This window comes from Populus euphratica, unplaced genomic scaffold (assembly GCF_000495115.2).
Source record: "Populus euphratica unplaced genomic scaffold, PopEup_1.0 scaffold13.1, whole genome shotgun sequence".
NCBI classification, from domain to species: Eukaryota; Viridiplantae; Streptophyta; class Magnoliopsida; order Malpighiales; family Salicaceae; genus Populus; species Populus euphratica.
The window spans coordinates 1,023,628-1,051,038 of NW_011499872.1; the positions used below are offsets into that span (position 1 = coordinate 1,023,628).

The 27,411-nt window shown below is 34.7% G+C and overlaps 3 protein-coding genes and 1 pseudogene across 5 annotated transcripts; 3 read left to right on the forward strand and 1 right to left on the reverse strand.

Annotated features, from left to right (window-relative positions):
• Nucleotides 1–1,496: 1,496 nt before the first annotated feature.
• LOC105127561 (elicitor-responsive protein 1-like) lies at nt 1,497–4,211 on the forward strand (annotated as a pseudogene).
• Nucleotides 4,212–7,137: 2,926 nt separating this feature from the next.
• Nucleotides 7,138–10,479, forward strand: LOC105127560 (elicitor-responsive protein 1-like). The gene is made up of 5 exons (XM_011028906.1): nt 7,138–7,423; nt 8,107–8,172; nt 8,933–9,071; nt 9,548–9,683; nt 10,129–10,479. Exons 1-5 carry the CDS (start codon nt 7,357–7,359, stop codon nt 10,183–10,185), a joined length of 465 nt encoding a protein of 154 aa, XP_011027208.1. The 5' UTR covers nt 7,138–7,356; the 3' UTR covers nt 10,186–10,479.
• A 531-nt stretch (nt 10,480–11,010) lies between these two features.
• Nucleotides 11,011–15,231, forward strand: LOC105127562 (ternary complex factor MIP1 leucine-zipper protein (Protein of unknown function, DUF547)). Of its 2 annotated transcripts, none has more exons than XM_011028908.1 (11): nt 11,011–11,341; nt 11,410–11,517; nt 11,644–11,760; nt 11,838–12,168; nt 12,312–12,723; nt 12,820–12,919; nt 13,009–13,068; nt 13,239–13,322; nt 13,766–13,873; nt 13,981–14,127; nt 14,675–15,231. In XM_011028908.1, the coding sequence occupies exons 1-11, from the start codon at nt 11,321–11,323 to the stop codon at nt 14,834–14,836; spliced, it is 1,650 nt and encodes a 549-aa protein (XP_011027210.1). In that variant the 5' UTR covers nt 11,011–11,320; the 3' UTR covers nt 14,837–15,231. The 2 variants fall into 2 exon arrangements, with proteins under 2 accessions (XP_011027210.1, XP_011027211.1); XM_011028909.1 differs by having other exon boundaries at nt 11,445–11,517.
• A 143-nt stretch (nt 15,232–15,374) lies between these two features.
• Nucleotides 15,375–25,491, reverse strand: PAT2 (protein affected trafficking 2). 2 transcript variants are annotated; one of them, XM_011028910.1, is made up of 11 exons: nt 25,079–25,491; nt 24,396–24,472; nt 24,009–24,258; nt 23,204–23,830; nt 22,216–22,389; nt 21,261–21,387; nt 21,076–21,185; nt 20,286–20,486; nt 19,045–20,006; nt 16,729–16,995; nt 15,375–16,009 (listed from the first exon to the last, which is right to left on the reverse strand). In XM_011028910.1, exons 1-11 carry the CDS (start codon nt 25,292–25,294, stop codon nt 15,661–15,663), a joined length of 3,360 nt encoding a protein of 1,119 aa, XP_011027212.1. In that variant the 5' UTR covers nt 25,295–25,491; the 3' UTR covers nt 15,375–15,660. The 2 variants fall into 2 exon arrangements, with proteins under 2 accessions (XP_011027212.1, XP_011027213.1); XM_011028911.1 differs by having other exon boundaries at nt 24,396–24,482; nt 25,079–25,190.
• Between the last annotated feature and the right edge of the window lie 1,920 nt (nt 25,492–27,411).

Here is a 27,411-nt window from a genome sequence, read left to right on the forward strand (position 1 = left end):
TATTTAAAATATATTAAAATATTTTTTTATTTTTTAAAATTATTTTTAATATCAGTACATCAAAATAATTTAAAAATATTAAAATATATTAATTTAAAATAAAAAAATTAAATATTTTTAAAATATAAAAATAAACATGTAACTGCATGGCCAGATCCGGGGAAGTAAAGAACGTTTGTTTAAAGCTTTTTAAAAAGTGAATTCTGTAAAGTTGCACCCTATAAAATGCTACTGAATTGAAAACCTCTAGGTAGGTACAAGCCATCGACCATAAGATTCGTGATTACCAAGAAGTCAAACGGCGTCACTTTTGAAGGCACATAATTAATGAACAAGTAAAATTCATAAAAAACGCGGTAGCAGCCATTGATGATGTATCATCGAGAACTTGGCCTTGAAATACTTTGACTTAGGTTAAGAAAATCTAGGCCTGTAGACAAATTCCAAGGCAGGCAGGAAACTAGTTTAATGGCCAGAAAAGTCGATGCTTTCTCATGCCATGAAGGCAGCCGTCGTGAAGACCGTTTCTTCATTAACCGGTCATTTTCCTTTTTTATTTCTTTGTCTTTTCCCCCTTAATTATGAGTTATCTTTAATTTATACATTATTTTGCTGGACGATTCTCTTATACCTCCTTGAATCCCTAAATATCAAACTGATTTATGGTATGAACCGATTCGAATTGATCTCTACAAGAGACCCAACAGAGAAAACAAAACACTTTATTTTAAAAAAAGATTTATCTATTCAAATCGAGAGCAATTTCAAATCTCATATTGGTTGCCAATAATCTCATTGTAACAAAAAATATATTGTTATCCATAAGAAATGATTAATTAATGGTGCGAGGAATATCCGTTTGTTATGAAAATATAATATTATGAATATAATATTTTAGTTTTGATACTCTCGGATCAGTTTATATGTAAATCTAATTAATTAATTGTACGTAAGACTTCATGATGACCATTAATTGTGTGTATTTGTTATAAAAGAACAACAAACTTAAAGCTATTGATTACTAGATGGCGTTAGAGAGGTTTAAACTTGAGCAATTTAATGTGAAATGTATTGACAGGCTATTGATTTCTATCAATTTGAACTCATGTAGACAAATAAAAACAACACGTCACGTCTTGCTTCTTTGTTTGCCACCATGCTTTCTTATTATTTTCGAAAGGGAAAAAATAAAATAAAATAAAGGACATCGGCCACTTGATGTAGCTTAGTTTAAGCCCTAATTGCCCATGTGATTAAGAATGGAACAGGGAACAAAACAACAACTATCTTGCTTTCGTACATTTGACCGAAGACAGCCAATACGATCTGGTCAATCTTGATTAAAACAGCCCGTCGTCGTTGTATCGAGTATATGTATGTCCATGCATGATGGACTCTTTCGATATAAACCACGCTTGAAAATACAAGTAGTGCAGAAGACACTGAGATAATATATAATCTTATAGGATCGTCGACATACAAGTAGTGCAGATAATATATAATCTTATAGGATCGTCGAGTTAGAGAGAAACAAAGAGATGGCCGTTGGAATATTGGAAGTGAAGCTGGTGAAGGCAAAAGGCCTTGGAAACCCTGATTTCTTTGGTTTATCATGTTACTGCTCCAGCTCTTCGAGTATGCATCTTCTTTGTTTTTTCCAATTTCATCTTGAGTTGATCAGTTGTTTCTAATATCTTTGATTGATCATGTTCTTGCACTTCTACGAGTGCGTATCTTGTTTGTACTCCAAATTCATCTGGAGTAGTTTCTGATTTCATTTCGTCCATATCGTGATGTTTTCTTGATTTTTTTTCTCTAGCAAGAAAACTCTTTCTTCTATTTTTAATAATTAAATTTCTATGCCATTTGTATATCTACTCTCAACAAATCCGTTTCAAATTAATTTAGATGGTTTTGAGATTTTATTAAGTGTATTTTTAATAATTTTTTTAAAAGTGTTTTTCAATTGAAAAAATATTATACTTCAAAATTATTATTTTATTAATATTAACATATTAAGAATATAAAATATATTATATAAAAGAATTAATTTAATATTTTTAGACAAAAAATAATTCGAAAAACATGCACTAAATGGGTTGGCATTAAAACATTAATAGGCTAAAAAGGGACCTCGATTCTTAAACATTAACTTTTCTATTTTGTACATACCAATTATTTAACATGACTTGGAAAAGAAAAGCATTGAGTTTTTTTACTTGAACACTGAATATTCATTAAAAATGAATTGCAAAATGTTTTTTTTTTCGGTTACGAATGTGAGCTCCGAAGATTTTAATTTTGATACGATGGCAGCTAACATGGACCCGTATGTTCTGGTAAAATACAAAAGCCAAGAGCGCAAGAGCAAAGTAGCAAGAGGTTAGTTCTTTACTTACTCAAACTGATGTGTATTTTAATATATCTTAGTTCCACAAGAAAATCAAATTGAAAAAAAAAAAACCCTAATCTTATCTTATTATATGCTATCTTCCGTTGATGGCACTAGCCTCCAAGCATTATCAACCCCTTTGACAGATAGACTTCGAGAACAATTAATGAGGCTCAAACAAATCAATTAAGGATTATTTTCTTGATTTGACCCATTTCAAATCACGAAAGTTCCTTGTGCTAGATGGTGACCAACCAGTGTAGAAATTCCCCCAGCAACTTGCGCCAATAAGGTCTTATTTTGACAGTCAAATTTGTAGCCGCCTCCTAAAGGAATGCGCAATTCTTCATTGATCTTTGTAAATGGATTACAAAAGAATCTCCATTATTGCCAACAGGTAGTAAAGAATAATTGTACTTAAAATGTCGTTATTGGCAAGGATGTAGGCAATGTTAATGAAATCACAATTCACAACTCATGTTGCAAATAATTTGGTTAACGTATACTTTGGTTTGTATTGACAGCAAATATTACAGACATGAATTTATAGATTAAAATTAACATTGTAAGTGAAGGCAATATTGCAATGTCAATTATACTATATATTATTCTTTACCTCTAAGCATGCGATTTCTAAATTCCATAATTGATCTAGATTTATTTTAGTGATTGTTCAACTGAGAAGCCCCTGGTAAAGACAGATTGTAACTGTACAAGGCATGCACAGATGTTTTACAGACGAAGTGCTTTCTTTAAGTAACTTCAAATCGATGGTGCAGGTAAAGGTGGGCGTCCAGTGTGGAATGAGACTCTTACATTCAAGGTAGAGTATCCAGGGCAAGGTGGCAACTAGAAGCTCATTCTTAAAATCATGGACAAGGACACCTTCTCTGCTGATGATTCTGTGGGCGAAGCCACGTAAGACACTGTTATATATGTGTGTGGCGAATGTATATTAATTTTATAGATTAAAATTTCCAATTGCAGTATTTTTTTGATTTCCATATGCTATATATAAAGCTATTTAGGGTGGAGCAATGCATTTTGGGTTGATTGCAAATAGCAAGCATAGCTTTAACAGAGAATATGGAGGAAAATATACTTGAACTAGCAGGAGCCAGACCTAAGTAATGCTTGTCATTAAATTTATTTAGTTGAGAAATTTGCCTGACACCATGCCAAGAGTTTGATACTAGCAAGTAAAAGAAGCATGAAAAATTACTAGTTCGATTTTTTTCTTAAATTTTATCAAACGGGAGAGCCCACAAGCAAAATAAATCCATTAACAGCATCACTTCTGAATGAATCTTGTTAGATTTATTTCAATCCTTTTCTTTTATGCAGGATTTACGTTAAAGATTTGTTGGCATTAGGAGTGAAGAATGGAACTGCTGAACTACAGACTCAGAAGTATAGAGTGGTTAATGCTGACAAATCTTATCGTGGAGAGATTCAAGTTGGCGTCACTTTTACCCTCAAGGTAATCCATACGTTTGATGATTAGATAATCGATGCATGATGGGTTATGTATATATATATATACAGTACTAAAACTTGAATTAAAAAAGTAAAAATAATGCATCTTGTTTTGTTGGATTCTCTGCAGGCAGAAGAGGAAGAAGCTGGAGAAGATTATGGTGGATGGAAGCAAAGCTCTGTTTAGTTCGATTTCATTGCCACTGTTCATAAATGAATCCCCATGCTTTGCAACGCTTTGTGATTTTTAAATTTTTTATTTGTAATCTCGGATTGTACAAGATTATTTTTTCCTCGTAAGTGTTATCATTGCACATGTATTTTTATCAACACGGATTTGTTTTTTTTAAAAAGACTAGTGCAATTTATCTTTGACCCTCCTAACGTTTTTTCTATCTTAATGACCTCAGGATGGTCACATGTAGGGGAGCCAAACGGATTCGGATCAGAATCCGTTTGGCTCTAGTAATTTTATATTGCAAGGCGAATAATTAGTAATATAAATAAATTATAAATGAGGATATTTTTATTATTTTTGGTGTGTTATAGATTAATTCTCTTTTTTAATTTTTCTTTTAAAAAATTAAAATACATAAAATAACTAATAATATATCATTATTTATTATTTGAGCTTGATATAACATAAACAATTTCGTTGTTTTAGAAGATGGATGTTTAAAATTGACAAAAATACATGTTTGTAATCATCTTTCCAACAATAATAGATTGCAACTAAGACCTTTGGAGAATTTTAAAATTTTAAATAAGAACTTTTTTTGAGAAAAGGGGAATTAGATGTTATTTTCTATCCCATCACTTAGATCTTATTTGTTATTATGATAATAATTATTTTAAAAAAATTATAAGAAAATATATAAAAATAATATTTATTTATTTTTAAAATTTATTTTTGATATCAACACATCAAAATCATTTCAAAATAAATAAAAAATATTTTTAAAAAATACTTTTAAATTATAAAAATACATATGTTCCTAGTGCTATGAATGTTGTGTGGCGTGGCCGGAAAAGAAAAGAAAGAAAGAAAGAAAATTCATGTAAAAGTAAGCCACTAAAATTGCAATACATGGCCTCATACCATCTGAACCGCTCCGAGCTACACGCGTGTAATGTCCATGCTATACATATACATTTGAGGCAGGGGAGGACATTGTCTTATTTTGTGTTCACTTTATCACTTGGGATTTTGGATGTTGAAGGCAAAATTAACGTGGCAGCCCATCAACTCACATGTAAGAAACCAACCATTCCTACTAGCAAGTCACCATGATCTATCTGCAGGCTTTCTCTCTTTTGCAGTGGTGGCATTCAGGTTCTTACCATGGTTTTACTTGTTGGAATCCAATATTTGTTGCCTAAAGCTGTGATATTACAGGTGATGGTTGCTATAATTAGAGAGAGGAGAGAAAGACCTCAGATCGTGTCCTCTTTGTACGTGGCCCACTTCCTGAGGTTTGTCAAATTAATAACGAGCACTTTTAAGTTTCAGACGGGACAATATAAAAAGAATAAATAAAACAACTAAAAACTATTGATTAATAACCCCGTGTTATTATTCAAGTGGTAAGCGTGCAGATAGGTGTCATGGGTTGGATCTACTGGTCAATATAATAAAATAAAATAAAATAATTAATTTAATTTATTAAAAGTAAAATCCCAAATTACAGGTTTAACAAATTTATTAGGATTAATTTAACATAATATTATCCAGATAATTTCTATACAATTTAATTTAAAATTTAGAATAAATAAAAAGTCACATCAAATTTTTTAATTAATTACTTAAAACAAATATCACATTAAATAAATTAATTAGTGATTGCTAATTACTAAAATGACTTGATACCTTTTGTTATATAAAAAAAAATACGTAAAGCATTTCTATTACATCGTTTAGTTACAGAAAATAAAAATACATTTGATCTAAGTTATGTTTATTTAAAACGTTGGAAGAAAAAAAAAACTATACAGAAACATAACATTACATTTGGAAACTTGAATCATGTATCTATTTCTCTAATTATATACAGGATTCCCAATTATTTTTTTCGATCTCAAGCTGAGCTACTAGCTAGTAATTTAATTTATGAAACAACTTTGTATCATGAACGGGTGAATTCGTCCCCTCAAATTCTTGTGACCAAAGAAAAAAAATCATCAAATACGCGCCATTAAATTAATGATGCAATGACAAAAATGAACATGAAAATAAAAATAAAAATGGCAGCAGCCATTAATGACGCGTTGGAGCGAAGAACTTTCAAAACGAAGCATAGGCTCGTATCAAGCAACTTCCAGAAGGCGCTTCCAGGAATAGCTGGGCTCTCCCACACCTTTAAGGGCAGCCATCCCGAAGAGCCTTCGGAGAAGTTAGAACATCCCTTTTTTTTTGTTCTTTTCTTTTTTCGAGAGAGGGTGGTTTTTATATGGAAATCAAAGGAAACATGCGGTCATGGTCAAATTAGAAAGCATGCAGCCATGGAATCGGACGGCGCCGTCCAATTTCCTGCGGAATCCTGCTAGGGAACATCGATGTTCATAACTGGTTTTAATTGGTATAAACATTCAAAATAATCATAGAAATCGTTGCAGAAATTTGTAAGAGGTATTAGGGAGAAGACATTTTTTAAAATAAAAAATGTCTATATCTAATGCAAACTTGCTTTGATAGTTAATTAATTAAGCTATTATTAGATCCACGTCCTTCGATATAAATCAGATAAAAACAGCTTAATATAAATGAGCAACTAGATCTATGAATTGGACTGATGGCCCATGAAAAAATAGAAGAGAAAGAAAGAAAGGATTACCTTCCAACTACGTGTGAACATTATTTAATAGGTTATTCATCATTTTAGCTCCGGTTACCGCCACGGCACCCCTACACCCGCCACTTGACATGAGTCTTTTTGTATTTTGTAGCTTTCGATAATCGTTCATCTGAATACTTAAAAGTCTGGTACTGATAAGGGGTGTTTGTTACTCCAATTAAAAGATAATTTTTTAAAATATATTTGATTTGAAAAATTATTAAATTAATAATTTTTAATAATTTTGATATATTAATATTAAAAAACTCAGAAAATCATTTTCATGTTTTTTTTGTTTTTGATAAGTATTATTTTTCTCAGAAAATAATTTTCATGTTTTTTTTTGTTTTTGATAAGTATTATTTTTAAATAAAAAATACTTTTAAAAACATGTATAAAAGCTAAAAAACAAAAACTAGCTCTCATCATTTGAAAAAGAAAAAGAAAAAAACAATGAAATGATTTGACCGAAGACAGGCAATGGTTGGTCATTCTTGAATCTTCACAGTCCGTCATTGTATCATCAAGTGCTATATATTTGTCCATGATGGACTCTTTTTCGATAAATACCAGGCTTCAACAAGTCATCGCCAAAGACCCTTGAATCGGAATCATATAGAATTATCCTAGCTCAAAGCCTGAGAGAGAAACAAAGAGATGGCTAGCGGGATATTGGAAGTGCTGCTGGTGAATGCAAAAGGCCTTGGAGATACTGATTTCATAGGTACAATCTCCATGTTTTTGTGTTTCTTTGTATATTTGTTTCTTTTATTTAGAGTTCCAAGTTATGTAAAATATCATGTTTTTCTTTTCTTTTCTGTGTTTTTGATCCTGTCATCGTCCCTTTCTTGGTACTTGCTATTCTGGTTCCCGAAATGCGTGTCGTGATATTTGGCTCCATCTGGTTTTTTTCCGTTCATCATCCTATTTTCTTGGGGTTTTTTTCCTTTTCTTTTTTGGCTAGAAATCTCATTTCTTTCATTGAATTGCCATTTTTATGTCTAGTTTCAACTTCAATTCAGATAAAGGTGGTTTTAAATGGGCTGCAACACGGAAGAGCAGACCATAGTGGTGAAATGATGAACAATTGCCATTCATAACCGTATATCATGAACAATTAAACATATATTAGTGAAATAATGCGATAATAGCCATCGCATGTCTCTGGTAGACTTGTGTAGGGACATAGATACAAGCAAGTTGGGGGGGGGGGGGGGGGGGCCCCCCCCCCACTCTGTAATCAGACCATTAAACACACATACTTGTGCCAAAGCCAGAGACCTGTGCGGGGATGAATCCTCTCATTGGAAAATGAAACACATTAACAACTAAAGTCTTTCCTTTTTTAAAGTTCTGACTGCTTGTGAACTGAAGATTCTAATTTCAGTATATTTGATATGATGGCAGGTGATATGGATCCATATGTTATCGTGCAATACAAAAGCCAAGAGCGCAAGAGCAGTGTAGCTAGAGGTAATTGGTGGCTTACGCAAACTGATATTTAATAATTATCTTACTCTATTATATGTGTGTGGGTGCGCGCGCGCACTTATCAGATTCAAAAGTCAAAACAACCAATAATCCTTCCTTGGACCAATTCCAAATCACAAAACTTAGTTGGTCACTGATCAATGCCAGCATTGTCCCAATAAGTTATGTCAACAGGGAGTTTTTTAAGCCAATCAATATCTGCAGCCTAAAGGGATATGTAGTTCTTTATTACCTTTAAAAGTATATAACAGTAGAAAAATGCTACATAATTACAGCAACTAGTATATGAATGAATCCTTGCATTGATTAGTAAAAGTAAATGATTCATGATTCAGTTGGCAAGAAATGAAAACAAGCCAAAGAATAGAGAATTTCTGGACAAATCAAGGTCTAGAATTAACCATTCTTCTTGCAACAAGGGTGTGTGTTTCAGCATTGCTTGCATTGCATTATATGCAACTGCTATATTCGAACAGCAACAATGCCTGCATTTTTAGCATTGCAAGCAAAGGCGATGCCATGTTAATTTTACCGTAGTTCACTCATTCATGTGCAATCATATTCTAAGTTCACCTGTACTTATTTCAATGATTGCTCAACGGAAAAGCAATCAAGAATCTTAAACAATCATACAGATAGAAAGAAGTAAGCCTAGAATTTAATTGTATGTGGTATGCACCATATTTACAACCGGATTTTTGTTTAAATTAACTTTTGCTTTGTGAACATATCAACGGTGCAGGTCAAGGTGGTCATCCAGTTTGGAATGAGAGGCTCACATTCAAGGTAGAGTATCCAGGACAAGCTGGCGAATATAAGCTCAGTCTTAAAATCATGGACAAAGACACCTTCTCTGCCGACGACTTCATTGGTGAAGCCACGTAAGACATAGTAGTAATTAGAATTAGCTTACCGATTACAATTCTGAGTTTCAATAATCTCCCCCCACATATAAAGCTACTTACTGAGGCAATACATTTCGGGTTGTTTTATGCGCTTTATCTACCATTAGAAATCATGCATATAAAGCTTGCTTTGAACGAAAAGGAGGAAGATGTCATAGGAGCCAGGTCACTAAATTCGTTTGCCAGAGAAAATGCCTCAAACCATGACAATACTGACAAATGAAAAGCTTCAGGGTTGCTTCTTAAGTATTATTATGCAATTTATGCTGCAGGGGCAGACTTTTGATTGATGTACCGGGGATGAGAAAGTTTCTTCAAGAAAAATGAATTAATAGAAGAATCCGAACAGAGTTACTATTTTTATTCCCAGATAAATCCAGTAATATTGATAAATGGATTGTTGTATGTTAGGCATATTGTCATGTTTATTTCTCCATTTTTTGTTCATGTAGGATCTATGTGAAGGATTTGTTGACATCAGGAGTGGAAAATGGATCTGCTGAGCTACATCCCTGCAAGTATAGAGTGGTTAGTGCTACGGAATCATATATTGGAGAGATTCAAGTTGGTGTCACTTTTACCCTCAAGGTATATATATATATATATTTTATTCCTGCATAAGTGCACGGTGTTTTCTTTGTCTTGGTTTCTCACTTCTCTTAATTAGCAGGAGACTGAAACGTTTTTGTCTCATTGAGTGCTAGCATCAATGTTTCTAAGCCCGTTTCCACCTTGACTAACGAATTTTCTAGAATTCTATAGTGGTTTATGGTAGCTAACAGATGATGATGCCCCAGAAAATGATTCATAAAAAGGAAAAAATGATACTACTTTAGATCTTATAAGCACCATAAAAGTGTAGCTAGCCCAAGCTATGCATGAAGCAACAATCAATGAGCATTGTTGGCTATAAGTCTAGACAAAATCAAATCAAATCAGTGTTAAAAATTGAATAACAGAAGTACATGCATTGTTGCCTGCCATTGTTTATCTTGGTTGATTCATACTGTGGTTATTTTGTTGGATTCTGTAGGAGGAAAAGGATTATGACCGGGAAGAGTACGGCGGATGGAACCAAAGCAGTTTTTAGGTCTCTTGCTAATCTGTTTGAGTTAAACTTCCGTGGTTTGCAATTTTTGCGGAAGCCTTTGCAACCCTAAACCGGGAACTCAGTAATCTTGTTCCTCGTAGACTGCACATGAGAGTCTCTCCAGCTCAAGGCTGCATGGCATTGTAGTGTTGGGTTGGAAGTTTCCTATTTTTCTCTTTTCTTTTTTAAGTCGTTGTTGATATGTTCTGCTACTTGAATTTGTATGGAATCGCTTATTTTATTTTACTGTATTTATTTATTTTGGTTATAAAAGAGAAGCTTTAACAAGAGACTTACCAGAAGAGAACACGAGGTGTTAATTGAACTGCAAATTTATTGGCATGGAATCTCATATTTAATTATATGCTCATACATAAAATAAAATAAAATAATTATATTTAAGGTTTTTAATATTTGATATCAACAAATTAAAATAATAAAAAAACACTTAAAAATTATTAAATTTGATATTTTTTAAATGAAATATAATTTTGAGATAGATTACAAACAAAAGTTACTGTACTCTTGAACACGCTAGGAAAACTTTAGATTCTTCTTAGGAATTGTTGATTTCCCCTTTTTCTAGTTAAAATTTGGGTAATATTCTTTCTTTCTTTCTTTGACCTCTGGTGAATAAAGGAATGCTATGTCGGTGTTCCCTGAAATGAAATAAAATTCCCATCATTATCGGTCACTGTCTTGTTAGTTAAAGTCGCTCGCTCGTTGTCTTCTCTTTCTGCTTTTTTTTTTTTTTTTATTGGTGCAATTCGTTATATTCTCATTTAAAATAAATCATTACAGCAATTAGTAATTACTTAGTAACTTATAAGGAAGGAAAATGGAAGGGAAAAAGAAACTTTTCGAAAAAGTGCATCGAATTGTTCATGGGTTTCACGTCTGCCACTACAACACTTACAAATTGGTCGAAATTAATGGATGACCTGTATGTATTGTGTTGGGTTCATGGGATGGTCATGCATTTCACTAATAACATTAACAACCACGACTGCTACCACCGCCACCAATCACAGCTAAAGATTCTTCCACCGCAGATTCTCACTATCCCTTTTTGCAAATCCTCCATCCCCCCTTTTTTTCACTTCCACTTCAAGGCTTGTATCTTTCAACTTCCTTAATGGCACCCACGACTGTCCAGGTGAACCTTCTATCTCTCTGTTTTAATAAGCACCTTCTTCTTGTAACTTCCTTTGCCACTGTTCTTAGATTGTAGATTTCTCTTCATTTTTTGGCCTTGCAAGAACAATGAAATTTGAAGACTACCTTGGGCAACAGAGTGATGAGAAACAGAAAAGAGTCGATCTCGAGGAGGAGGTGAAGAACCTTATTTCGATCATTTCTCCACCTGGCCTTTTGTTCTGTATAGCATATAGGAGTAGAAGCAAAAAAAAATGTCATTAAAGGATTACTAATGGTGGCTTTGGCTTGTAAACGTTGCAGGTTGAGAAATTGCAAGCAGAATTAAACGAGGAACAGGCAATAAACAAGGTTCTGCAGTGTGCACTCCATGGTTCAGTGTCGTCACATCCATGTCTTGCCACGCTGATACCACCCCAAGTAAGAGCAATTAAGTGGGTAGTGCTATCACTCTTTCTATGGAATTGATGTTATAAAGAGGATTGGTGCATGTGCAGGTTCAGAGCCTCCTTGCAGAACTGGCAATGGTGGAGGAGGAGATCGTATGGCTTGAAAGAAAAGTTGATGAGCTGAAACTCAACTTGTATCAGGAGAGGAAGCAGAACATGGAATGGAAAAGGCAGCCGCAACAGCAAAAGAAGATGATGAAGCAACAAAATCAATTACCACCAAGCGGACTGGAAAATCGATCAGTGCTCGAAGACGATTTCAATCAGCTATCCAGATCACAACATTATGACGAATACAGAAAGGAGAAAATGAAATTCAGAAGACCCTCTGTAGGTTCTGCAGCAGAAATGTTAAGCATGTTGTCTACAAGTTCCACTAGTAAGCTTGCATGAACATTCCTTGAGCCTGGCTCAAGTTGTTGTCTTTTTACTTTCTAAGTTTTGTCAAAAAGTAGACGAAGGAAAAAAATATACAAGGAAAATCCACTTTTTTATTGTCTCCTCTGTTCTTGTACCGCACAGAAAATGAGAAACCAAGGAGGCATACAGGAAGAATACAAAATGAACACCATATCTGCAAAGAAATTTGTAATGAGAATCCAAATGAACTGTCAGAAGAACTTGTCAAAAGCCTAATAGGAATATTCCTTGAGCTACACCAGGCACCCCAACAAGATAGAGAAGAATTAGCTATTGTTCCAAAACTTAGCCTATCCTGCATGAATTCAAAGGGCCCAGAGACCTTGTTCAACTATAAAGCATCTATCTTTCCTTTCAACCACAATGAATCAAACCTCGACCCTTACCGCATTATGCCAGATTTGGATAGCACTGTCAGGGACATTGGGCCTTACAAGAACTTCATTCAGATACAAAGAAACTCGTTAGATGTTCGTCGTTTATCAGAGTGTTTACCAATGGCCGGAAAATTGAGGTGCTTACTGATTTTCTCAGGGCATGATGATTATTTAGACACCGATAATTCAAATTTCAAAGTTCCTCACATGTTCTATTTCTGTACCTCTTTCAGGGTTTTAATCCGTAGACTATGTAACGTTGACTTGACATTCTTGACCTACAAGCAGAAGCTAGCATTTTGGATCAATATCTACAACGCCTGCATAATGCATGTACTGTAAGAAATCTCAAGTTTCATGTAGCAAATGAGAGGAATGTCTGTCAAATATTTAATGAGATTCTGCTTGTCATAAAATTTCAGGGATTTCTAGAACATGGGCTACCTTCGTCACAGGAGAATCTGCTGGCGACTATGAACAAGGTATCTCAATTCGTAGACAAACCATGGATTAAAAAATCAAGCCTGAAATGCCCAATATTCGGCTACACAAACATTGACATGGCGTTGTGCTCAACTATGACCACCAGCTTTTTTTTCTTTTTCCCAGTTACGGTAACCATTAGTAAATTAATGGGACTTTTCTAATCCAGGCTGCAGTGAATGTGGGTGGGATAGTGCTGAATGCTCTAGCCATTGAACACTTTATTCTCCGGCATCCATGTGAACCAAACCATGTAAGTTCATAGTTATCTAATTATTCATTCTGTTCGTGGACCTAGATTGACGGTTCCGTGCCACGTTTCAGAATTTTCAGAATTGCATGCCTCTTCCAATCCATCTTCTTCTTTTTTAATTGCGAAAGATCCTATAAACTTCAATGTTATGGACCTAGATTGACGGTTCCCTGCCACGTTTCAGAATTTTCAAAATTGCATTCCTCTTCCAATCCATCTTCTTTTTTTATTGCGAAAGATCCTATAAACTTCAATGTTCTCATCTGAGTATATCGTACACTCACAACACCCTAAAGAAAGCTAAAACCGCAAGGCTTAGATTTTCCATTTCAAGGTCAACAGCAACGGAATGGATATCACATCCGATTTCAGGCCATGATGCACACTCTTTTCCTGCCTTCGCTTTATATAATAGTTGATAAGGTTATGTTTTCGCTTACAAGGGCCATGCGGATGAGAAGGAAATGCTATTACGGCATGCTTATGGTCTGGGGTATCCAGAGCCAAATGTGACATTCGCTCTTTGCCGAGGAAGTTGGTCCTCTCCCGCGGTAAGTGCATAATGCTTTTCAACACTTGATCTCTAAAATCCATCTACTTCGAACCACGAGTGTAGACCCGTAAAGTTTTTTTTTTCACAATGGGATCTGATATTCAGCTTAGGATCTATACCCCAGAAGAGGTGGTAAATGAATTGGGAAGAGCAAAGGTGGAGTATCTGGAAGCTTCAGTGGGAGTTACATGCAAGAGGATGATCGTGGTGCCCAAGCTTTTGCAGTGGCACATGCGAGATTTTGCAGATGACATCTCATCTGAGTATATCGCACACTCACAACACCCTAAAGAAAGCCAAAACCGCAAGGCTTAGATTTTCCATTTCAAGGTGAACAGCAACGGAATGGATATCAAATCCGATTTCAGGCCATGATGCAGTCTTTTCCTACCTTCGCTTTATATAATAGTTGATAAGGTTATGTTTTCGCTTACAAGGGCCATGCGGATGAGAAGGAAATGCTATTACGGCATGCTTATGGTCTGGGGTATCCAGAGCCAAATGTGACATTCGCTCTTTGCCGAGGAAGTTGGTCCTCTCCCGCGGTAAGTGCATAATGCTTTTCAACACTTGATCTCTAAAATCCATCTACTTCGAACCACGAGTGTAGACCCGTAAAGTTTTTTTTTTCACAATGGGATCTGATATTCAGCTTAGGATCTATACCCCAGAAGAGGTGGTAAATGAATTGGGAAGAGCAAAGGTGGAGTATCTGGAAGCTTCAGTGGGAGTTACATGCAAGAGGATGATCGTGGTGCCCAAGCTTTTGCAGTGGCACATGCGAGATTTTGCAGATGACATGGAATCACTACTAGAATGGATTTATAGCCAATTGCCACGCTCTGGATCACTGAAAAGACTGATGATGGAGTGCCTAAACGGAGAATCAAAATTTCCGTTGACAAAAATGGTAGAAGTGCAGCCTTATGAATCAGAGTTTCGCTACCTGCTACCCTTTTAAGACTCACAAACAGAAAGTGAGAAGCCCCATCACAACTGCTAATGTCTGCACGTGAGTTATCAGTGCCTGGTATCTCAAAGAGCAAAAGAGCAAGGATAAGTTGTAACTAGCTTGAGATCTAACCAGCTCCTTTCAATTATTTAGAATGACTGAGCTAATATCAGACTTTTAGCAAATGAATATCAATTTCGACATGCAAAACTGATGTAAATTCTATAAATTTGAATGTTCTCGTGTAGGAAAATAAATAGGTTATTAGCCTTTATCAATACTAGACAGCAGCCATAATGTAATAAGTTGAGACCAAATAAATCACAATGCCAAACAACGACCACCTATATGAAAGCACATTGTTCTACAAAGAAGTAAAGCAGCATGTTCATAACATTGGACTACTTGGTTTTCTCTGAGCAACCAATGCTTTTATCACACTGGGAAAATTCCACCAGTAAAGGTTTGGCTTAATTGAGACAACGAATCTCTCGTCCATAAGAAACAGAAACAGCAAATGAAATTCAAAGGGAAAACAACAGTATCATATCAATAAGAACAAAGAAAACCTTTCAACAATAACAGTGACAAGGATCCAAGCGATTTCAAGTTACATAAATGATTTCGAAGCTATACATTTGTCTGACATAAAAGAATTTGGAAGGCAATATTTAAAGTATGTAAGCAGCTACAGAAATTAGCAAGTTCAATTACAGTTTAAAGCAATGGCATCAATCAAATTCCCAGTATTTCACCTTTTTTATCAAACCCAATGATCAATGAGTTCACTATTTTGATCACAATCAACAATTACAAGCAAATAAAAAGAGGACTCAACTAAGGAAATTGACGATCCTATTCAACAGATTTAGGCCAAATACAGTTTCCTCACAGTTGACTTTTACCAACACATTTAACGGTTCAGAGCATTTACCTTCAGCAGTAATGGTAATTAAGCAAGGCATTGCGTTGCTCAGAATTTCACCACTGAATCGTAAGCACAAACCAGAGACATCATCATGTTTGGCAGAAATTGGCATGTCAACAGATACGAGAGAAAAATTTGCATTGCTAAGCATCTTTAATGCTAGGCTTTCACAGACCAATAGAAAATTGTCTTTCACTAACGCATTGTCACCAGTCTCCTTGTTGAGCTCCCCAATGTGGTCTATGAAGGTGAAACTGGCACGTTAAAAAAAAATATCCAGGTTGGTTCAGAATGCTCAATGTAGGTTTAAAAAAGAAAAGGAAGATAAAAACTTGCACTGTCACTCAAAGAAAGAGATTTTCAAGTATAAAAGAATCTCCTTTCTTTTATGTGTGTGTACAACGCCTTTTGCAATTGCTTCAGTTCATCATGGGAAGTTAGAAGTGAAGTTTTTCAACATGTAATGACATTTTACAGCAGCTATCAGTATAAATGACATTACATATATATTTTCTTGTGTTATTCCATCTTGACTGTGCTATATCAGGAAGGAGGTCATGAAACTTCAAGATAATAAAAGTCTCCTACTCGTATCATTATTACTTGAACAATCATCAAACCCTCAAAGTCCAGGAAGAATAGACTGTTTCTTGCATCTTCCCAGAGAACGTGAGATGAACTTTTGATTTACCAAAATGAACTGTAAGGAGATATGTTGAACCAACAACATATTTCTAAATCCAAAAGTTCAAAGCTAAAAAAAATTGTCCATAGATGTTTCCGACAACTTTTCTGGATTCACAACCAGAAACAATTAGATCACCAATACAAAAATGATGCTAACATGACAAAGCAGAAGAAAAAAAAAAAGCATAAGCAGATTTTCTGAATATGAAATATAAGTCCTTCATTTCCTTATCTCTCTAAATATCAATTATGAAAAATAATAATATGCCTAAAAAAATGAGCTGACCTCCTGGTGTACTCAAACATTCCTGGGAGACGAGATTCCTTATTTGTGAAAGTTTCAACATCCATTGGAAGTGGTTTCACAAAATATCCAATATCAGGCCGCAACTTAACAGAAAGCTTCTTGCCATTGCAATGTAACGCCAGCTTCAGAGGCAATAGATGGTGATGGAAACAAACATGGACAATCTTTTTTACTGTCTGACCAGGTTCCAGTAAAGCAATCTCTTCCATAGGAACCAGTGTTGGCACATCCTTATGAGATGGTGAGCTGCAGTATTGAGTTAAAAACAGGTGGCTGTAATTAATGCTTAAAATCCAGTAAAACAGAAGGGCATGTTATATGGTCAAAGAAACCTTGGAGTTATGTTAGATGGGACAGACTTCCTATGGTTGCCTGAAGATCAAGTTGATTGTGTACCCCTGACCACTTAAGTATGAAACATGACGGAAACCCAAGAAAGTCCACTAATCACAACCACAAATCTAAAAAAAAGAATGCCCAGTTCCAGCCATTAATCCACATTTACAATAATAGGATACCCAAAAAAACTCCTAGTTGCATGAATACTTGGAATTAGAAATCAACTAGATCACTGGCGGATGCTATGCTGGGGTTGGATAAAAAAAGCTATTAACATAAAAATATATCTAGGTGTTACTAATATTTTTCTAATATTTTTTCTAGTTGAAAAAATATTTTACGATGCTATGCTGGGGTTGGATCAAAAAAGCTATTAACATAAAAATATTTTTTCTAGTTGAAAAAATATTTTAAACCATATGGGGATTGTTGCAATATAACCTGGTCAACTTAGTGGGTCCAAAGACAACTCAGATGATCAGTAAAAAAATAGTTTAACTCGAAATAAATATTAAAAATAATATTTTTTTATAAATATTGAGACAGTAACATATTAGATCGAATCAGATCAACATGCATTAATATGTCAATTTGCATGTCAAGTCATGAGATTATGATAATCCCATTAAAAAGCAAAAAAAAAAAATCACAAAGTCTAATTTCTAATAAACCTAATGTTGAAGGATAAAACTTAAAAAAAAAAATAATAAAAAAACTAAAAAATGACTCGAGTCAACCCCAATGAAAACAAATTGAAATAAATTATGAGTCTCAATTCTCAATCAACCAGGTTGAGAATTGATTAAAAAAATAAAAATTGATTAAAAAACACAAAAAATAAATTGAGTCAACTCAGATTAATCTACCACTAGTGACCCGAGTCATAAAGCAAGTATAACCTCATAGAAAGCTAGCTGAAACAAATCACAAAGCCTAATTCTCAATCAACTCAATGTTAAAGGATGAAATTGATTAGGAAAAAAGTCGATTAGAAAAGAAAAGAAAACAAGAGTTAACTCGACAAATCTGTGGTCCAGGTCATGAGACTAGAATAACATCATAAAAAGTAAATTACAAAAATTATGAAATTCAATCCCCAATAAACATAATTGGAAGGATGGAATTGGAATTGAAAAATTGATTAAAAAAGACAAACAAATGACTTGAGTTAACTCTCTAAACTTATTACCTGAGTCATAAGATATGAATAATCTCATGGAAAGCAAACCAAAACAAATCACGAAATTTAATTCCTAGTCAACCAAATGTTGAAGGATAAAATTGAGAAAAAAAAATCAATTAGGAAAAGAGAAAAACAAAAACTTGAATCAATTGAGTTAACTCGTCAAATTTATGGTCTGAGTTAAGAAACTAGAATAACCTTGTAAAAAGTAAATTCAAAAAATTATGTAGTTCAATCCCCCAATAAACCTAATATTAAAGGATATTATTGAATTTAAAAAAAAAACAAAAATTAAAAAAATGGAAACGAATCACTATTCATTGGAATAGTGATTTGTGAGGAGGGGTACAGTAAAACCCCTCGTCTTGTAGTTTTTTGGTTAATGTTAATTGTGTGATTTAGGAATGACTGTAAATCTGATTCTTAACTCATTTTAGTTTTGCTTGAATGAAGTGCAAAGCATTGTGTAGGAATCTATGAAGAGTTAAATGGGAGCACAGACTTCCCCAACCATGAATTATTACTTCCTTGGTAAGAAAAGATCGCATTCAGATCCTGGCTACAATGTATGTGTATGCAGGTATGGGCTGGCTATGGGATCTCAAAAAAACAAACTAGGAAAAAAAAATTGACTGAAAAGTTAAATTCAGAGGCATGTGATAGCTTAACAGAATCAACATTAATAGGGCCTCAGATTTCAACTGAATAGCTAGACCAGTTGGCCAGAATACACAAATAAGAGAACTTTTTAGACAAGCAAAGATTAAAGTTACCTCTCAGAAGAATCTGAAGCTTTGCTTGATTCCTCATCCACCAAGGTTACTTCTGAAATGGTCTCATCGGTACAATTCTCAAAGGAAACTTCTACACTAACAAGTAAGGGTGATATGCTTGAAATTTCTGGTGAAAATGAATAATCCACCTTTAATCCATTTCCATTAGCAGGATCTAAGAGTCTGTAGCTTTTAGGTTTAACTCGACTGCTAATATCCCTTATGGAGATTCTAGCTGAAGATTTACGGAGTTGACTTTGTTCCAACGTGCTCAGGATTGATAAACCAGGCTGCGCATCCAACCATGTCTCTAGAGATCTCTTTGACATCAGCTCCTCCAAATCAGTAGAAGCAGATTGAGGAGCTCCATTCTGATTTTGGTTAGCATCACCAGTATCTGACAACTGAATCAATGGATCAGTGTTGTCAACCTCACTTGTTGAACTAGTCTCATCACTGCCACCATCCCCACTTGAAACAGTCATAGAACGTTCAGAGCTATAATCAGAAGCACTTTCTTCATATGATGATCCAGATAATGAGTCAGTGCCATCTGCCCCCTCACCTAGTGTGTCCACACCACGAATCACATTTGTATCAAGCTCGTGATCAAGAACACTGCAAGGTTTTGGGAGAGGCTCATATCCTGGAGCTGCATGAAGGACTATCTGTGAGAGAGATCCAGGAAGATAGACCCGATAATCCATACTTTCAGGTGACAGTTGTCTAGCTTGTCCCTGAAACATGCATTCTGCAAGTACTTGTGGCAGGTCCTGCTTCTTGGGTGGACAGTTCGTATCTAGCTCCAGCTCTCCACCATCTAAACTGCACGGCAGAAGTTTTTTCAAAAAGCGAGCTCTGTCACGAACATCATAGTTCAAATCACATTCAGCTAGTTCAATCACGTAGCTCCCTAGTTTTTTGAATGTCTGCATTTCTTCCCCTTTTGCACCTGATAGCACCTACAGGAAAAGGTGACTTGAATAGGATGTTTTCTTCAAGGCATTAAACTCAGAAGACCAAAACTAATTCATCTACATTGAGGTTACAGCTAATTTAAGAGAGTATTAGAAATACAATAAGATTAAAAAAAAAAAATCTTGAGTCCCAGATTGTATTTACATGTGGCATACCCAGCAACTTGTTATAAATAAGTGGGAAGCATAGCTCACTACAGCAAACTAAAAGGCACAAGTCCATCATAGTTTCTGAGAGAAGTACAAGAAAAGTATTTGATATACCTTAACGGTAGTGTTAAGAATCTGAAGCTTTGTTTCCAACGCTTCTGAAGTAAAGCTCCAAGCAAGATACTTCAGTACAATGGGTAGCATCCTTGGGATTATCTCCCCTAAATTCCTGTACTCTCCTATCATCCAAATTATTGTTGCACGGGCTGCTGGCACTTTGATTGAATCCAAACTGCGGACCAACTGGATTACAACCTTTAAAAGCAAAAAGACATCACTTTAAAATGGTAAAATTAAATATCTCAAAGCAAACCTGTGATTCAAAAATATGCCATAACATCATGCAAGTGTATAGTAACGATGGTGTGAAGAATCAATTGAGCTAATTGATTGAGGAATAATACAGTTTGAATAAATTGATGATAATTGGCAGGCATAAAACAATAGCCTGAAGGGTAGAAATTTTCAACTTTAAAAAGAAACTAGTTTTACTGCGGAATAAGTGGAAAAGTAGAGAACAGGAGAAAACTACAGTATGGAAGCCAAACACCCTTCCCCACCCCGATGACAAGCAAATGAAGGAAGAAACTAACATCCATGGAAAACTTGAACACAAAGCTCCATTTAATAATTAGAATAAAATCTTCCAAATCCAAACATAAATTAGCATAAGCAACAGATTGAAAGAATCACGTGATTGCTGATGTGAACATAACACAAAACAGGACAGCAAACACTAACCACATATACTGCTTCTAGCATCAGTCTTTTTTATAAATGATAATATATCAACAGAATGAACAATCAAAGGAAGATAGGCAAGGAAAGGAAAAGAGCAATATACCTTTTCATGAGTGGGGGGATCTTGTGTAATAATTGATTTAATTGACATTATAGCTTGAGTTAGAATACCAGCTTCTCCATTAGTGGACCCAGGGTCACAGGTTGACAAATCTGCAGAAAGGCTGTTGCTTGAGAAAACAATAAATAGATTATCTTTTTTCATTTGAAAGATCTGTGGAAACTGACCCTGTTTAGCCAGAGCCAACAGTCGTTCCAAGCATGTGCTGGCCATATTAGGAATTTGTTTTGCACATAAACCAATAGCAGCAACAGCATCAGCTGAAAATCTCCTGTCTGGATCTCTAATGTAATCCTGGCAATAAGCTAAAGAATTAGCATCATCTCAAGCACTGAAAGACCATGTTGATCCTTATGACACAAAAAATTGCAAATGAAAGCGAAAGGTAATGAATAGAGGCCTAAGCATCCTACCACTTCTAATGTTTTCGTGCAAACATGTGCGCACAGGTATGTCATGAGGTTCCTTTTATTTTATGTATTTATTTTATTTTATTTTATAGCTACTGAGGAGTGAAGAAGTGAATATGTCAACAAGTCCATGAAATACATTGATGTAAGTGTGATCACATAAGTTCTTTCTCATTCCTTTTGAAATATAATTCAAAGATTAAGATGCTAATTACCTGCTTGAGCATTGTAATTTATTCCTGCTTTGATTGCATGATACAAGTACTCTTACAACCCTATGCTAAATTTCATCTGACTTATTTGGCACTACTCCTATTCTGCAAATTCAAACCTCAACACTACATTACTATACAGAAATACCATGATTTAGACAACTTTGCACTTGCCTAAGATGGCTTAAAGCATCCTGCAAATGCGAACATTAAGACAGTGGTACAAGGAAACAGAGCAAAGGGTCATTAAGAAAATACTAAGAAAATGAACTGCATAAAATGGCAATTACCATAAGCAACCCTTCTTTCTCCCCATAAACAAAAGGCTAAGCTATGCGAGAGGAAATTCTGAGGTTAAGAGCATTTTATAAAGCACATGAAATAACGCAAAAATTTGATTTAACATTCTATCATCATATCAAGGGAGTGAAAAGTCAAACTGACAAGCTTCTTAGGAGAAGACACCTAACAATCAGACAAATTAAAAAGTTGGGAAATACCTGAAACTCTTTGAAGATGGATGAGATAGATGAATCAGTAGCGATAGAACAAAGAATCTCCAGCTTCAGAGCTTTTATTTGGTATGAATCTGAAGAAACTACAAAGAAGTCTTCGAAGTATGGAGAAAAGAGAGAAGGCATTGCTTTAGCAAACACTTGAATGTTGCAAAGGACCTGCAAAGGTAATCACTATAATTATTCTTACCTTAGTACTGATTAAAGTTAAAACTTTAGCAAACACTTGACAAAATCCAATCATGTACTATCGGGACATTTAATTCCATGCATATCTTGAATGCCGAAGGGTCTTCCAAGAAACATATATGGTATCATGAATCACCTACTTGTAGGGCACATTAAATGACTTTCCAGTACATTATCCATATCATTTTATATGTAAGACTATAATATGGATCACCCAAGACAGTAGCGCCACAAAGAACCAACAGTCAGAAAACAAAGGCATGTCAAGAGCAAAATAGCAGATTGATATATCAAAGCAAAGGCTCCCTTGGACAAGCACTGTACCTATTTGTAAACATCAATGTAATGTTTTTACTTAAATGCTGAAATGTTGATTAGTAATCACATTGTTCTGTGCCAAATTAGCAAATGAAAAAATCATACCATCTACCATCCCACTCGATTAACAAGCAAGCAAAAAAGCAGAAATTCTACAAATTAGTTGGGTTTTAATCAAAGATCTAATAAAATTCCCTTCATGCATCTCATTTTCCCAGAAACACAATGTTTTCCCTTTTCTCTCCAACAAATTCACTGATTTTCACACTCAACGTAAGCAACCAAAGCACCACATCACAATCTCAGCCCACGCCTCATGGATTACCTTCTTGAAGGTGATGACAAATAGGTGTGCATTATGAGAAACAAAAGCAAAGAAGCATGAGAGTTATATATTAGCATATACACACATCAATGATCATTATAACATGTAATAAAACAGATGAACACAGGAAGTGGAAAGTACCACATATTTTGAAGTGTTAGATGATCTCAGCAAAAACAAAAGTGGTTTAACAATTCTTTTGACTTCCTCCCTTGGAGCCATGATCCAGTGTACACCAGCTGCTGCCACAACCACTGCACTATTGTTGCTCCATAGCAGAGGAGATGTACCCTGAAGTAGGATTTTCACCTCATCATTACTTCTGCCAGACGTAAATTTTGCTTCATTGAATTCAAAGGAAATCCTGTTAGCATAACTTGATCTTGACAAGTATTCATCAGGTCCTTCAATATAACATCTAGAGATCGTCCGTGCCAAATCAGAATCATACTTCCCGCTCGTGCCACTGACATCATTTTTAAATGCAAAGTCATCATCTGAATCATCCTTTTCAGAATGGGATCTTTCTCTTCCATGTAAAGAGAACATTATGGATTCTTTCACAAGGCCATGCCTTGCTATTGCATAGCGCAAAAGTATTCCAATCAATACTATCTGACCCCACTCTTCCACATCGGGAAGAATCTCACATAACCTTCTATATTTTCTCCCAATCAAAGAATAATTATTTGGACACACAGAAGTAAACGCTGCAGCAGCAGCTCCAACCACTCCAGGTGAATTGTCGCTTAACAATGTTCCAACAATCTGCATAAAACAGAAAACTATGAACCCATCAACTAAACATAATGGTAACATGTAGCACCTCCATGGCTGAGATAAATTACAAGCTCCCAATTTACAAATTAAATGAATTTCCTACACATTTTACTACACAGATAAAGGAGCGATGTCACGGAAGAATTCGGAATTAATAAAGACAAACCTCTTCAATCGTAGAGGAATTTTCCTCGAGGTACAAATCATGCAACTTAGGAAGAGCATTGGCAGCACATTTTCTCACATAAACAGCTGTATCCTTGGCACATTTACCCACAGCCACCAGAACAAGTGGTGCAATTACATGTAAGCGAATTCCAGCCATAGTACGCAATGCCCATGCTCTCACCAATGGATTTGTATCTCCCAGGTCCTTTTGGAAGGAATTGATTGATAGCAATGCTTCATTTGGACGCCTGAAAATGAAATTGAAGTAATGCCAAAATGCACTGTCCACCTTACATGGTTGTTTATTGTTGCATAAGTTCAATTTATATCCTCAGATGTGAGAAGCACGAAGCATAATAGAAATAAAAATTGATTGCTTACGTACTTCTCAGCATAGTGTAGCAGGTACAAGTAAACCAGCTTCTTAACTTCCAGTGATTGAGATGCCACATTTTTAACAACCTGAAATTCCCTTTGATTAAAGAAGAGCAGATGAGATAAGATATATATTCCGTTGATAGAGTATTGAAAATGTAATTTAAATCCTCGAGCCAAAATTCAGTCCTGATTACTCGATTAACACACGGTAAAACAGTAGAACCAGACACAACATTTCAGAAGCAATAAGTCTTGGTTTGTACTCCTATTATAAGAAAAACTTTGAAAATATATATTTTAAAATTAAACTTCGAGTGAAATGATAAATGAGAAAACCTCATGTTTTCCCCTGTTTTTTGGTTTATAATTAAATTAAAATGAGTATCTACATCTAGAATATGTAATTAATCGTGAAAATAGATTCCCAGGCAATCGAGTTTCTCGTTTCTTGTAAATCTAACTCGAATCATTGACTACTCATCACTCAAGCAAGTAAAGCTAATAACTTAAAATTCCAAACAAAAAAAACATAAAAGATTCAATATCCAAATTCTTATTTCCAAGCAGAGATTAACACGTCGCAATTTAAAAATGTAAGCATAATTAGTGCGATTGCATTGAAAATTCAGTTCCAATTGATTTTAACAATTTTTAAACTAGAGAACGAGAATAGATGTAATTTATACGGACCTGAGGGAAGAAATTGGAAACATCGAAGCCTTGAGCGATGAGAGCGAGGAGGCGTTTAAGAGCTTCGCATTTCTCGGAGTCGAATTTGCTATCGAGTAAGGGTGCGATGTTCACGTCTTCTGGATCGTCGTATAAGTGAGCGTCGGTGCCGAACCGAAACATGAGTGTTGATGCCTTGCTCAGCGTGTCAGCAGTGGCACCAAATTGTGTAAACATGTTTTAGTTTTTTTCAGTCTTTCTAGGATTTTTGCTTCAAATTTATGAATTGTATAGGAAGATGGTGATTTGGTTCTTGAAGACGTAAAACTGGATTGTGAATAGACAGCCTGTTTGCCGGGGTTTGGATTTGGAGAAGTGGCCTGTTTGGATGAGAGTCTTAGTGGAGACTTGTTTGAGAATATGAATCCTGCCTGGCCTGAGTGAGTGCTTGTTTGGATTTTGAAATTGAACTACATGGGTGTTGTTGGGCGTGGGGACCTCATTGTGGGCCATAATGCTTCATCTTGGTGCCATTTGATGTAGATAGACTTGAGCGTGAAGCCCATTTTTAACGGGGGGAAAAAAGAGTAGTTTCATAAAGTCCAGATATATTATTATTATTTTTATATTATATCCGGAAAAAATTATAACTCGCTATTTTAGAAAATAATTTATAATATCAGCAGTATATAATATTTTTTTAGTAACAACTAATCCTTGCAATGATTTGAAGAGCAAATAAAATCTTTTAACTCGAAACTAATTACATTTCATTTACATAGTAAGTTTAAATCACCATGAAATTTATGACTTAAAATGATGAATAATAAGAGAAAAAAAATGAGAGATTATCTCCGGTGTTTTCACCAATAACAGATGGACGATTGTTTGAAAAATATCATATTTTAGAGTTATTTTTATTTTATTTTTTTATTTTTTTTTAAAAAAAAAAAACAGAGAGAAGAGGAGAAGGAGGAGCTACTTTCTAAAATTGGACTTTTCTTTCTTTGCAATAAACTATTGCTTCGGGGTAGACGACAAGAATGACGATAAGAGTGTTTCTGTTTCTATTTTTATGTTTTTTAAGATATATTTTTAGTTTAAAAATATCAAATTAATATTTTTTATATTTTTTTATGGTTTTTATATGAATAATTAAAAATAAAAATAAAATATTTTAATATTTAAAATTAATAATTTTAAAAAATATTATATATTACAATTTCAAACACTCATAAAAAATAATTAAATCGGTAACAAAAGAGATTTTTTTCCATCAGTTTCTTACATTGTAACTTTAGTATTCAAGAAAAAATATTAAATTTATTTTAAATATAAAGAGTGATATATTTGAGATCATTTAAAATTAATTTAATTTCAATTGACATGTGAACTAGAAAATACCCTTCTAATTTTTATTGGAAAAATGGCATGGTGCCTTTGTTGCTCTGACCACTTATTTCCATTGTCAGGGGACGCGGCGCATTTATTTATTTTTCGTGAAAATCCATTATTATTTTTACCACATTGATGTTGTTACTGTAGCCACATCTTCTACACAGAGTCATCCACGTCGGTGTCACCGCTATCACAAATATCATATTATAAACTCTTCTCGTGATTACCACTGTTATCTACCGTCATTATAGTCGTTGTCACTGTCATTATTAATTTTCGTCATTATTATCACCATAGTTATAGTTGAAAGTCATTTCTTATCATGTGAAAAAACATATACACTAAAAAAGATATCTTTCATTTTAATTTCTTGTTTTTGGATGGGTAGTACACGGTGCGCCGTGATGCCGCAGCTAAATAAATAAAAAATGTCAAAAAAATATCAAAGCTTCATTGGTGTGTTCTAGGAAGGAAAAAAAAAATCATCTCTCTGGTCATTGAAATAATTAATTTTTTTATTTAATTATAAAAAATAATAATAATAATAGATAAATTAAATTTGCATGGAAAAAGTTATTATAATTACAAGCACAAAAAAAAAAGAGTACTGTTCCCAGGTCAAACTCGTCATCCAAGATCGTTGACTGTCCACGTAAGGAAAAGAGGCCAGGCCTGCTCCCTCATTGGTCACTGCAGTCCAAACAAATACGAACGTATGCTTTCACTGCCATTTCATTTCCGAGTTTACGGTGGGCCCGAGTGTCACATTTTTCACCGCTGGCTAGTGACTCGGTGCTGGTACTATTAGCTTTTTTTCCTCTAAATTCTAATTGACTCCGGGCAGTGACGCGGTGCTCCTATTATTATCTTTTTTTCATCTTATCTAAACTATATTTTTTTCTGGGCCCTCCTCTGTAAAATGCAATGACAAATCATGTCACCTGTTGGTACATGGT

Coding starts and splice junctions, on each gene's coding strand:
- LOC105127560 (XM_011028906.1), top strand. CDS start 7,357: ATGGCTAGCGGGATATTGGAAGTGCTGCTGGTGAATGCAAAAGGCCTT. Junction 7,424..8,106: donor TGGAGATACTGATTTCATAG/GTACAATCTCCA, acceptor ATATGATGGCAG/GTGATATGGATCCATATGTT. Junction 9,684..10,128: donor GTGTCACTTTTACCCTCAAG/GTATATATATAT, acceptor TGGATTCTGTAG/GAGGAAAAGGATTATGACCG.
- LOC105127562 (XM_011028908.1), top strand. CDS start 11,321: ATGGCACCCACGACTGTCCAG. Junction 11,342..11,409: donor TGGCACCCACGACTGTCCAG/GTGAACCTTCTA, acceptor CACTGTTCTTAG/ATTGTAGATTTCTCTTCATT. Junction 12,169..12,311: donor GTTGTCTACAAGTTCCACTA/GTAAGCTTGCAT, acceptor TGTACCGCACAG/AAAATGAGAAACCAAGGAGG.
- PAT2 (XM_011028910.1), bottom strand. CDS start 25,294: ATGTTTACACAATTTGGTGCCACTGCTGACACGCTGAGCAAGGCATCA. Junction 24,473..25,078: donor TTTCCAATTTCTTCCCTCAG/GTCCGTATAAAT, acceptor AGGGAATTTCAG/GTTGTTAAAAATGTGGCATC. Junction 22,390..23,203: donor CTAACACTTCAAAATATGTG/GTACTTTCCACT, acceptor TTACCTTTGCAG/GTCCTTTGCAACATTCAAGT.